The following is a 13,292-nucleotide window of genomic DNA, read 5'->3' on the forward strand; positions in this document are numbered from 1 at the left end:
ATTTAGAGTGGTATTTTCAAAAACACCGCCTCCTTCCCATACACACAAGTGATTATATTAATAGTTTTTAGCATGCCCATACCACCTTCCCCTCCATGATTCCATCCCTGGATTAAATGTGTACACATATTATCTGCAATAAATGAAATGTTAGTGTTACTACAGCAAATATTATTGGTCCCATTTTAATGAGAATTTGTAAATATTAATCCTATTTTAAATCATCACAAATAAACTATCCAATATGCAGATTATTTTTGAGACACTTATTCCACCAAGGTTATCTTCGTAATATAGACAAATTTAAGATGAAATTTATACCATATTTGTCATGTCATTTCATATTCTGGACACTGAAATAATGAATTTTCATTGCCAGTGTCATAAAATTTTAATATCCTCTTTAAAACTTAAATATTTTTTTTTTTTTTTTTTTGAGACAGAGTCTCACTCTGTTGCCCAGGCTAGAGTGAGTGCCGTGGCGTCAGCCTAGCTCACAGCAACCTCAAACTCCTGAGCTCAAGGGATCCTCCTGTCTCAGCCTCCCGAGTAGCTGGGACTACAGGCATGTGCCACCATGCCCGGCTAATTTTTTCTATATATATTTTTAGCTGTCCATATAATTTCTTTCTATTTTTAGTAGAGATGGGGTCTCGCTCTTGCTCAGGCTGGTCTCGAACTCCTGAGCTCAAACGATCCTCCCACCTCGGCCTCCCAGAGTGCTAGGATTACAGGCGTGAGCCACCGCGCCCGGCCTAAAACTTAAATATTTTAATGTCTCTAATGTACTTACATAAATCAGGTTATAGTAAAGAAAATTTTTATTTTGATGGTTGCAAAATAGCATTTTCCTTTTTTTAAAAAACTAAAAGAATTTATTTTATTTTTGGTAGTAGAATTATCAAAAGAACAGAGGGAGAGGATAAAAAAGTTCTTTAGGAAGGCCCAACAGCTCTCCCAGTGCTATATTTTTATTGTGCGCACAACTATTTACTGTTAATGGAGAACGTTTCCCTTATATATTATGCTTTTTTTTATGGAAAACACAGCTTGCTATTTAATTGACATCTAAAATTGTGACCTAAGAAACTAACATTTATTTATTTTTAAAAATTGAATAAATTTTGAATATGCAAGGTAATATATGAAACATAAAATTATTTTATAAGCCACAGGCCATGATTATTACTCACTGTCTTTGTAAAGAATATGTTTGCATCTTGATAAGAAAGGCATACAAAATTTACTGTCCTAGAAATTCTTTTTCCCTCTGGTCCATTCCTAATTTCTTTAGACATACTTGCTTATTTCATTATTTATGTAGCCTTATGTACTAATGTGGTATTACACTGGAGTAGTATGTAATAATGTAGTCTTATCATCTAGTATTGTATAATTTTGACAGTTAAAAACTTTAAAGTAACATAATATTTTTTTTTAGATGAAGACCACCAAATGTTTAGCACTTAAGTAGTTTGCTCAAATTCACAAAAATTGCAATGGTGTGAATAATACACTACATTCCTTATTCATATTTTGTGGTGATAGCTGTGTTGATGATTTTGTTTGTACATTCATTATGGGAATAGACCACAATGAAGACTGAACTTCCAATTCATTAATTCTTTCTTTGCCTATAACTATCATGTTTAAAATTCCATTTACCATGTTCTTTTTTTTAATTGTTATATTTTTCACATGCTAGAAATTCACTTTTGTAAAAATTTCAGAATATTACAGAGGTACAAATGTTTTGGTTACATGGATTGCTTTTGTACTGCTTGAGTCTAAGTTATAAGTGTGTGCATCATCCAGATAGTGTACATTGTACCTGCTAGGTATGATTTCACTCACCCCCTCGTCCCCTTTCCCTCCTACATGATTTCTGTTGAGTTTTGCTTCCATCTGTGCACATGAATGCTGATCGGTTAGTTCCAATTTAATAGTGAGTACATGTGGTGTTTGTTTTCCCATTCTTGCAATCCTTCACTTAGGAGACTGGTCTCCTGTTTGATCCTGATTGTTGCAAAAGGTATTAATTCGTTTTTTTTGTGGCTGATTAGTGCTCCATGGTATACATATACCACATTTTATTGGTCCACTCACGAATTGATGGGCACTTGGGTTAATTCCACATCTTTGCAATTGTGAATTATGCTTCAATAAACATTCAAGTGCAAGTGTCTTTTTTGATAAAATGATTTATTTTCCTCTGGGTAAATACAAAGTATTGAGACTGCAGGATCCAATGATAGATCTACTTTTATTTATTGATTTTTATTTTTATAGTCAGGATATTATGGGGGTATAAACATTTTGGTTACATCAAATGCATTTGCCTCACTCAAGCCAGGGCCACAAGCGTGTCCTTCCCCCATACAGTGGACCCTGTCTCCATTAGCTGTGTAGATCTACTTTTAGTTTTTTGAGGAAACGCCACACTATTTTCCAAAGAGGCTGCACTAGTTTGCAGTCCCACCAACAATGTATAAGTGTTCCTTTCTCTCCTCATCCACATCAGTATCTATTGTTTTGGGACTTTTTGATAAAAGCCATTCTCACTGGGGTTAGGTGATATCTCATTGTAGTTTTGATTTGCATTTCTCTGATGATTAGTGATGTTGAACATTTTTCATATGTTTATTGGCCATCAGTCTACCTTCTTTTGAAAAGTTTCTGTTTATGTCTTTTGCCCACTTTTTAATGGGGTTGTTTGATTTTTTTCTTACTGATTTGCTTTAGCTCTTTGTAGATTCTGGTTATTAGCCCTTTATCGGATGTATAACATGCAAGGCTACAGTAAGAAAAACCGCATGGTACTGGCACAAAAATAGAGACACAGATCAATGGAACAGAACAGAGAACCCAGATAAAACTATCCCCATATTGCCATCTGCTCTTTGACAAAGCAGACAGCAATATACACTAGGGAAAAAGAATCGCTATTCAATAAGCGGTGCTAGGAAAATTACATAGCCACCTGTAGAAGATTGAAACAGGATCCATATCTCTCACCACTCACAAAAATTAATTCAAGATGGGTAAGAGACTGAAACCTAAGACATGAAAGCATAAGAATTCTAGAAGAAAATGCTGGAAAAACTCTTCTCGATATTGGCCTAGGCAAAAAATTTATGAAGAAGGCCCCAGGGGTAATCAGAGCAACAAGAAAAATAAATAAATAAATAAATGGGATTTGATTAAATTAAAAAGCTTCTGCACAGCCAAGAAAACAATCAACAGAGCAAATAGACACTACAGAATGGGAGAAAATATTAGCATGCTGTATATCCAATAAAGGGCTAATAACCAAAATAGTAGTTTTCTAATTCAATGTTTTCCTTTGCACTTATTAGTTGGCATTCTACTGCAAATAAGAGGATTTTTGTTTACTGCTTGTTTGTTTAGTGTTAGCAAATAGTCATGGATTATTTTTAATTCAAAAATTTATGTAATCCAGTGCTACCATTTTTCATTTTGATGTTAAACTCTCCCAGATTTGACTAGTGAGAGTTGCATCAAACTGGATCTTATAACCTTTGCCATCTCCCTATTTTTTTTTTTGAGCACTTTCTTACATTTTAGCACAAGACTTTCCGGAATCATCTTGCAATTGCTACCTCAGCCTTGGAATAGACTATTTCTTCAAGATCCCATTGATTCTTTTAATGATGAATATATTTAGAAAATAAGTTTGAGCACTATGTGTTTTTATTGCTATTTCTGTGTCATTCCTTCTAGGCTCTTTTATTTATTAGAGTCAGGGGAGAACAGAGTTTTTTCCTCCTGAATCATTATGCTGATAGCTTTAATTCCAATCCAACATCACAGATTTCTTCTTTGTCTTCCAACATTTCACATCTGTATCTTTTATCTGTCTTCTGTCTATACACTTGTACCTTTTTGGCTCTGATGTCAATACATTTACTCATTTCTTAGCGGTATAATATATACCAATTAGTTTCAGAATTGCTATATTCATCTCAATACCCATCTTAAACTACAAAATAATCCTCAACATTTGTTTGAAGTTCTCTTTTGTCTTTTGATAAAGAGTATAGTGTTTAGGTACTGTGTTCAAAGTTACTTTGCTTTTTTTCCTCCCCTGCATGTTATTTTATCTATTTGATATGTTGTTAATGTTTTCACTTATAAAGACTTAGGCTTTTGCTTATCCTTGTGTATTTATTTTTATTTTTTGAATTGTAAATAGTTAACATAGCTTCAAAAGTCAAACTTGTACTATACACACTTATGTATATACAGACATACCTCAGAAATAGTACAGGTTCGTTTCTAAACAATTGCAGTAAAGTGAATATCACAATAAAGAGGATCACAAGAATTTTTTGGTTTCCCAGTGCATTTGAAAATTATGTTTACAGTATACTGTAATCTACTAAGTGTTCAACAGCATTATGTCTAAAAAATGTGCATACCTTAATAAAAAACACTTTATTGCTAAAAAATGCTAACTTCACTGAGTCATAATCTTTTTGCTGGTGGAGGGTCTTGCCTCAATGTTGATGGCTGCTGTCTGATCAGAGTGGTGGTTGATGAAGGTTGGGATGGCTGTGGCAATTACCTTAAAATAAGATAACAATGAGGTTTGCTGCATCAATTGACTCCTCGTTTCACAAAAGATTTCTCTGTAGCATGTGATACTGTTTGATAGCACTTTACTTCATTAAAACTTCTTTCAAAATTGGAGTCAATTCTCTGAAATCTTGCTGCAGCTTTATCAACTAAGATTCGGTGTTTTAAAATAATTTATATATTAATTTTCAATTACTTATGCTGACTGGAATGCAATTAATATTTGCTAATTCTCATTAAATGGAAACAAGAATATTTGTGCAGAAATGCTATCAGTTTATTAATTGATAAAAGTGTACGTGTTCATCTAATCCTGAGATAGTATTGTGGAGGAAAGGGTGGTGTGGGCAGCGGACAGCCATAATGATATGACCCAAAAGTATATGTCAGGAAGGGAGTTGCTAAAAAGACAGCTCTAAGTCTGCACTCCCTGGGGTACTGGCTGTCTCCAAGGGCCTCAGACAAATGCACAAAAATCTCAGTTCTCTGGCCCACATCACTCTGAGAGTCCTATGATGACTAATCCCGTTTTAGCCCACGAGAACTCCATTTGAAGCAGGTGAATGAATTTTTATTGCTGTGGGATGAAATTTCAGGGAGGGAAGACCTGCTCTCCACTAGATGTTATGGGCCCTAAAATATAATAAGTGGCTGAAAATATTAAATCTTTTTTTGGAGTGAAATAGACCCAGTTGGAGAGAATAGAGCAGTTGTGTGTTGAAGCCATTAATACAGGTTCATGAGAGTCAATTGTGCATATTTCAGATTCATATTCAGTGACGTCATGTTGGTTGCTGGAAATGGGCCCTGGTGGGAGTATATCTATCTTGGAAGTTTGCAAACATTACATCAGGCTTTGTTTTATTTTATTTATATTTATTTTTTTGGTGAGCCAGTTTACCAGCATAGTACTGGACCAGAGTCACAATTATCAACTATCCTAGGAGAATGGAAAGGGCTGTCATGGAGGGGAGAATGGGGAGGTGCTGGGCTTGAGGGCATCTTTAGCTCTTTGTGCTGACGGATCCTGAGTTCTTACAGATGAGGTTCCACATTGGCCCTGGACCCTGACTACTATGACTTCTGTCTCTTGGAACATAAAGTATAGCAGTTTATTATTTCTTATGTTCATGGCATTTTTGTTCATACTGTTAATTGTTTGGAAATAAATATTTAACAATAGTCCAGAGCTGGCTAAAACACAGTACACACATAATAATATGTTAAGCAACTATTAAACAAAATTATGGAATTTACAGGGGCTTATTCATAACTTCCTTGCACTGATTCTTCATTGCACCCATCCAATATTTGTCACTGGGTTGTGTTGTTAAATATTTGGAGGACTTACACTGTGATTCAGTGTGCTAGGTTCTGGAAATTCACACACAGAAAGACACTACTCAAACTACAGAAAGTTCACAATCAATTGGGGTATCATTGACAGGTAATCAGATATGGTCTCAGCCATCAGATCAGCACTCTGATATACTTTTTGTGAAAGCAAGGAACAGAGTAACTAATGAGGAGATGTGTCATGCAGGCAAGTGCGAAGTGCTTTGAGTGGGGTGATTCTTTAAATAGCACAAAACAGGAAGTTTGCAATGACTTTTCCAGGATGCTGAAGTCATCTGGATCAAGGCTGTGAAAACCTTCTTGGGGCATTTGAGAGGTTTCTTAGAGTGATCTTGGATTAGACAGTCATCGACTCTAGTACATACAAGTTCACCTATGGACCAGATCTTAATCCCTGAGCTCCTTAGATCTATTCTCTGATTCTCGTAAGAAAAATGTTTTTTGCCGCTTCTTCCACTATTGATATTATACTATCTTCAGGGGTAACTTCAGATGTGTACTCATTGTTAAACACTTCACAAATACAGAGTGCGTTACTTCTCCTCCTATGTTATTGTATGAGTTTTATTTTGTACAATTAAGATATTAACTTAATCATTTTATTTTCTTTCATTATGTGTGTCTTGTTTTTGTGATTAAGATTTCATTAGTAGAATAAGCCATGACTTGTTCGTCTTTCTATAATATAGCTCCTGGCATCCTCATAATGGAATGGGATCAGGTAGGTGCCAAAAGCACTATGTGACATCAGAGGAAATATTTGAGTGTAATCTGAATTTTCTGCTATCTCTGAATAGGAGGTGAGGTCCTGAAAGTTTTCCCCAGGCATGACTACCGCAAACCACACTGGTGTTAGCCACACAGTCTTCCGTTTGCTGGGCATCCCCGGCCTAGAGGACCAGCACATGTGGATTTCCATCCCCTTCTTCATTTCCTATGTCACTGCCCTGCTTGGGAACAGTCTGCTCATCTTCATTATCCTCACAAAGCGCAGCCTCCATGAGCCCATGTACCTGTTCCTCTGCATGCTGGCAACAACAGACCTTGTCCTCTCCACGTGCATAGTCCCTCAGGCCTTGGCCCTGTTCTGGTTCCAAGCTGGGGAGATCTCCCTGGATCGCTGCATCACTCAGGTCTTCTTCCTCTCTTCTACTTTCATCTATGAATCAGGGATCTTGCTGGTGATGGCGTTTGACCGCTACATTGCCATATGCTACCCGCTGAGGTACACCACTATTCTTACACGTACCCTTGTTGGAAAAATTGGTGTGATTGTATTTCTGAGAAGTTATAGTACAATTTTCCCCATAATATTTCTTCTGAAAAGATTGACTTTCTGCAAAAGTAACATCCTCCCAAACACTGCCTGTAAGGACATTGTCTTGGCCCATGTTTCCTGTGATGACATCCGAGTAAACATCTGGTATGGTGTTTTTGTGCTAATGTCAACCTTGGTCTTGGACGTTTTGCTAATTTTTACTTCTTATGTGCTGATTCTTTGTGCTGTGTTCCGCATCCCTTCCCAAGATGCTCGCCGCAAAGCTCTCAATACATGTGGTTCTCATGTCTGTGTCATCATCCTTTTTTATGGGCCTGGCATCTTCTCAGTCCTCACACAGCGATTTGGACATCACATCTTACCTTATATCCATGTCCTGCTGGCCAATGTCTACATTTTGGCTCCACCTATGCTGAATCCCATCATTTATGGGATCAAGACCAAACAGATCCGGGACCAGGTGATTCATGTGTTCTTTACAAAGCAGAAATGAATGTGATGATGTAAACTAACGTACTTTTCTTCATAATTTTCTCCATGCATGAGAGGTGAGCTTTGTCATCGGGATATCGGAAAGTATACCTGAGAAACTAGTCAAATGACTTCATCTATTGGTGTCTCTAGAGCAATTGCATTAGGGCAGTTTTGGTTCATGTTTCATCCAAAAACTCTAATCAGTCATTAGATATGAGTGTTTTTGGGTGCTTAGTTTTCTCATTCACAAAGTTGAGAACTAGATTAGTTTACTTCTTGAAGTCACTTATACCACTCTAACCTTAGACTGGATATTGCATACGAGCTGGAGACATTAGTTCCTTCTGTATAATTGCTGAAATATTATTTTCTGATGTGTTTTAACTTTGAATACTTGCAGTTGTTTTATTCTTCTCACAGACATTTCTTCTGACATTGTTCCAAATGTACCCTAAATATTCAAATTTTTGCCTTTCACAGAAGTGATTATAAAAGTCACCTGTATTTTATAATTTTAGTATAAATTGATATGTGTATGTGTATGTATATTTTACTTCTGTCTCTTGGAACATAAAGCATAGAAGTTTATTATTTCTTTTTTTTTTTTATTTCAGCTTATCATGGGGGTACAAAAGTTCAGGTTATGTGTATTGTCCATGTCCTGCCCATCCCTCCGAGTCAGAACATTCAAGCATGTCCATTCCCCAGACAGTGCGCAATGCATTCATCATGTAGGTATACACCCATCCCCTCCCCCCACCCCCCACCTCAGTCTGAAACCCAATTGGTGTTATTCCCAAATGTGCACTTAGGTGATGATCAGGGAAACCAATTTGCTGGTGATATTTCTTATGTTCATGGCATTTTTATTCATATTGTTAATTGTTTAGAAATAAATATTTAACAATAGTCCAATGCTGGCTAAAACACAGTACACACATAATAATATGTTAAGCAACTATTAAACAAAATTATGGTGAATATCAGAAACAATTTCTAAAGAGTAACACTAGCTAAATTAATGACAACACATACATACATAAAATTTGGAATATAATCGAGCACTGAGAAATAATAATATGGGTCTATGTCTTTGGTAATAGAATGATGCTCTCAATGTATTTGTACGAGAGAGAAGTACAAACCAGTTCAGAAAGTTAAAAATGATGCATTAAAATATATTTTCCCACAGATGTATGCACCAATCTTTAGCAAAATTATATTAATATTGAATATATTAATATATTAATCATAAGATAAGGGTATTTTTGTAATAATTTCAATGTTAATTATCTAACATTTATTCAGTGAACATGATTTACACAAAAAAGAATAAATAAAAACTTTAAAAAAATAAAGTATTGTCAAACACCATTCACTACTATTTCTGTTAGTATAAGAATGCAAAAGATGAATTATCTCAGGTTTTGCTTATCTGAAAATATTTTAATTTTGTCTTAATTTTTAAAAAGATAATTTTGCAAGTATAGAATGTTTTTGTTGGCAAGGATTTTTTCAGAACTTTAAAAATTCCCTTCTATTGCTATCTTTTTCCAATCTTTTGAGAATTCACGTGAAAGTTTCATTGTTGCTCCTTTAAATTTATCATGCCTTTATCTGTGGCTCTTTTCAGATTTTCTTTTGTCTTTTGTTTATTTTCAGGAGGTTTATTATCTTGTGTCTATGTATGGCTTGCTTTGAATGTATCCTGTCTGGGATTTTCTAAGCTTCTTGAATATGTGAGTTTTGTTAGTTTTGGAAATATTTCAGCTATTATCTCCTTGAATATAATTTTTACTCCATTTTCTCTCTCCTCTCCTGGTATTAGATAGTTTGGGTGTGTGTATTATAATTCTTATGATAATTTATTATTTTTGGCATTATGTTTCCTTCTTTCTCACTTTCATTTGTTATGTGTATCAACCTATTTTCCAGTTCACTAATCCTCTTCTGCTCTTCAACGTCTTGTGTGTAACTCATCCATTGAACATGTATTATCACATAATTATGCCTTTTCGTTCTATAACACCCATAATATTTAGTTCTAAATTTTTCAGATCCTAACTCTCTGGATAAGTTTTTCATACTTGCAAGTACCTTCAGCATATTTTGTACTTTTCGAGAAAATGTTCGTTAAAATTCTATAATCCTCACTTAATAACTCTGATTACTGGGTCATCTGCCATTCTACTTTTCAGTTTTTGTATTGATCACTGGTCATAAATATTTTCCTTTTTATGTGTAGGTTTTTATTTTATGCTTTATATTCTTTTTTTTTTTTTTTTTTTGAGACAGAGTCTCACTTTGTTGCCCAGGCTAGAGTGAGTGCCTTGGCGTCAGCCTAGCTCACAGCAACCTCAAACTCCTGAGCTCAAGGGATCCTCCTGTCTCAGCCTCCCGAGTAGCTGGGACTACAGGCATGCGCCACCATGCCCGGCTAATTTTTTCTATATACATATTTAGCTGTCTATATAATTTCTTTCTATTTTTAGTGGAGATGGGGTCTCGCTCTTGCTCAGGCTGGTCTCGAACTCCTGAGCTCAAACGATCCGCCCACCTCGGCCTCCCAGAGTGCTAGGATTACAGGCGTGAGCCACCGCGCCCGGCCTATGCTTTATATTCTAATAAGAAATCTCCAGAGGCTGCAGATGATATTATCTTATCAGAAATATTTTCCCTGTTTTATGTTATCCAGTTAAGGAGAGCAGATAATCACTTTTCTCCAAATAGGACTTGGGCTGAGTTGAGCACAGTTTCAGTTTTAGTCAAATCAGTCTTTGTCTTATATACTTTTATGCTTGGAGAAAAATCCTTCAGAGATTTTTATTCAGACCCCAGAAGGCCTTTTTCTCCTCAGTCTATAAAATGTTAAATATGAAATAATTAGTTACATCATGGAAAATATTTAAATTGTTATAATTTGCAGCTAGTGAACATTAGTTAAAATATGTTTCAAATATAATAAAATACTTGTTGGAAATCTGTGCAAACATAATAGACTTTGCATACTGTTTGATTTCAAATACATAAAAAGTTCAAGAAAGAGACAAACAAAATTATACTATAAACATAAGAGTCATAAAAGGAACTTCTTTATGCATTTAAATATTTTTCAAATAGTTTACAATGAGCATTTCATATTTTTGCTCTTTAAAGTAAAAAATTATTTTCTTGTGGTAACTATTATGTTAGTAGTGCTAGTAGCTATAGTAAGTACTAGCAGAGAAACAATAAACACGTGCACACACATAAATACACACAAATGCTCATACACATGCACGATATATAACAATATACATTAAAATTTATTAACAATTAAAATCTCAGAACCTCAAGAAATTGGTAACTTTTATAATCATTTCATTTCCATTAGTCTGTATTGGCTAGTCTAAAAGGGTGACCATGATTTATCCAAGTAAACAAATGCATTTCATATTATTTTATTATAAAAATGTTTACATATCAAGAAAACATGAAAGAATTCTATAACTGTATGCCAACCACCTAGATTCGTCCATTAAATTGCTTTATCATATAAATTCTCCTTTACTTACATGGGGTTATATCCCAATAAACCCATTGTAAGTCAAAGATATTTAAAGTAAAAAATGCATTTAATAGACATAATCTATCAAATATCATAGCTTAGTCTAGCCTACTTTAAACATTCTTAGAACCCTTACATTAGTCTACAGTTGGACAAAATAATCTAATACAATGTCTATTTTATAATAAAGCCTGAATACCTCATGTAATTTATTGAATAATATACTGATGTGAAAAACAGAATGGTTATATGGGTACTTGTAGTATAGTTTCTACTAAATGCACATTGCTTTTGCACCATCATAAAGTAAAAAATTTTAAGTCAAACCATTGTATAAGTATCATTATCTGCATCTATCCATCAATCCATGTTATTTTTTATGCACCAACATGTAAATGCTGTTTTCAAATAAAAATTTAGTCAATGTGGGCCGGGCGCGGTGGCTCACGCCTGTAATCCTAGCACTCTGGGAGGCCGAGGCGGGTGGATTGCTCAAGGTCAGGAGTTCGAGACCAGCCTGAGCGAGACCCCGTCTCTACTAAAAATAGAAAGACATTATACGGACAACTAAAAATCTATATAGAAAAAATTAGCCGGGCATAGTGGCGCATGCCTGTAGTCCCAGCTACTCGGGAGGCTGAGGCAGTAGGATCGCTTAAGCCCAGGAGTCTGAGGTTGCTGTGAGCTAAGCTGACGCCACGGCACTCACTCTAGCCTGGGCAACAAAGTGAGACTCTGTCTCAACAAAAAAAAAAAAAAAAAAAAAAAAAATTTAGTCAATGTGTATATGGTAATGTAAATTTTCTTGGGTGTTGTGTAACAGGCTCTAGAAGGGAAGGAAGAATAAACATGACCTTGAAGGCTGAGCAATGAACCAAGGAAAAGGAGTTACTTTTGGAAGATGCATCAGCAAGGCCAGAGGTGTGGAGGATCATGGAGGCCAAAGGGAGGTGTAGGGTGGCTAAATAATGTGCTCTGTTTGAGGAACAGATCTTATGAAAGGTGAAAAACAAGGTGTTATGCAAACGGAGCGAGCGTCTAGCTACATGCCTTGTAGGCTTGTTTGGCATGTGGAGGTGGGAATTCTTTTTTTTTTTTTTTTTTTATTTCATCTTATTGTTATGGGGGATACAGAATTGCAGGTTACATACGTTGCCCATGTACCGCCTTTCCCCCCAAGTCAGAGCTCCAGGCGTGTCCGTTCCCCAGGTAGTGTGCGTTGCACCCATCATGTAGGTATATGTCCCTCCCCCCCCACCCCCTCTTCCCGAGTCAGCACCTTCAAGTGTTACCATTCCCCAAACGGTGTGCAATGCACTCATTGTGTAGGCATACCCCCATCCCCTCCCCCACCCCCCACCTCAGTCTGATATCCGATTGGTGTCGTTCCGAGATGTGTATTTAGGTGATGTTCAGGGAAACCAATTTTCTGGTGAGTACATGTGATGCTTGTTTTTCCATTCTTGGGATACTTCACTTAATATAATGGGTTCCAACTCTCTCCAGGAGAACCATAGAGATGTCGTATCTTCATTATTCCTTATAGCTGAGTAATATTCCATGGTATACATATACCACAGCTTACTAATCCAATCATGTATTGATGGGCATTTGAGTTGTTTCCACATCTTTGCTATTGTGAATTGTGCTGCTATAAACATTCGGGTACATGTGTCTTTGTTACAGAATGACCTTTTTTCCTTTGGGTATATGCCCAGTAATGGGATTGCTGGGTCAAATGGCAGGTCTACTTGAATCTGTTTAAGATACCTCCATAATGCTTTCCACAGGGGTTGCACTAGTTTGCAGTCCCACCAGCAGTGTACTAGTGTTCCTGTCTCTCCACACCCACACCAACATGTGTTGTTTTGGGTTTTTTTGATAAAGGCCATTCTCACTGGGGTTAAGTGATATCTCATTGTGGTTTTGATTTGCATTTCTCTGATGATTAGGGATGTTGAGCATTTTTTCATATGTTTGTTAGCCATTCTTATATCTTCTTTCGAGAAGTTTCTATTCATGTCATTTGCCCACTTTTTG

General features: G+C 36.0%; 1 protein-coding gene across 1 annotated transcript; it reads left to right on the plus strand.

Annotated features, from left to right (window-relative positions):
* Positions 1 to 6,779: 6,779 nt before the first annotated feature.
* On the plus strand, positions 6,780 to 7,724 carry LOC138384048 (olfactory receptor 52B4-like). The gene has a single exon (XM_069469315.1). It carries the CDS (start codon positions 6,780 to 6,782, stop codon positions 7,722 to 7,724), a length of 945 nt encoding a protein of 314 aa, XP_069325416.1.
* The last annotated feature ends 5,568 nt before the right edge of the window (positions 7,725 to 13,292 follow it).

The sequence above is a fragment of the Eulemur rufifrons genome, chromosome 6 (assembly GCF_041146395.1).
Source record: "Eulemur rufifrons isolate Redbay chromosome 6, OSU_ERuf_1, whole genome shotgun sequence".
Taxonomy (NCBI): domain Eukaryota; kingdom Metazoa; phylum Chordata; class Mammalia; order Primates; family Lemuridae; genus Eulemur; species Eulemur rufifrons.

Coding starts and splice junctions, on each gene's coding strand:
- LOC138384048 (XM_069469315.1), top strand. CDS start 6,780: ATGACTACCGCAAACCACACTGGTGTTAGCCACACAGTCTTCCGTTTG.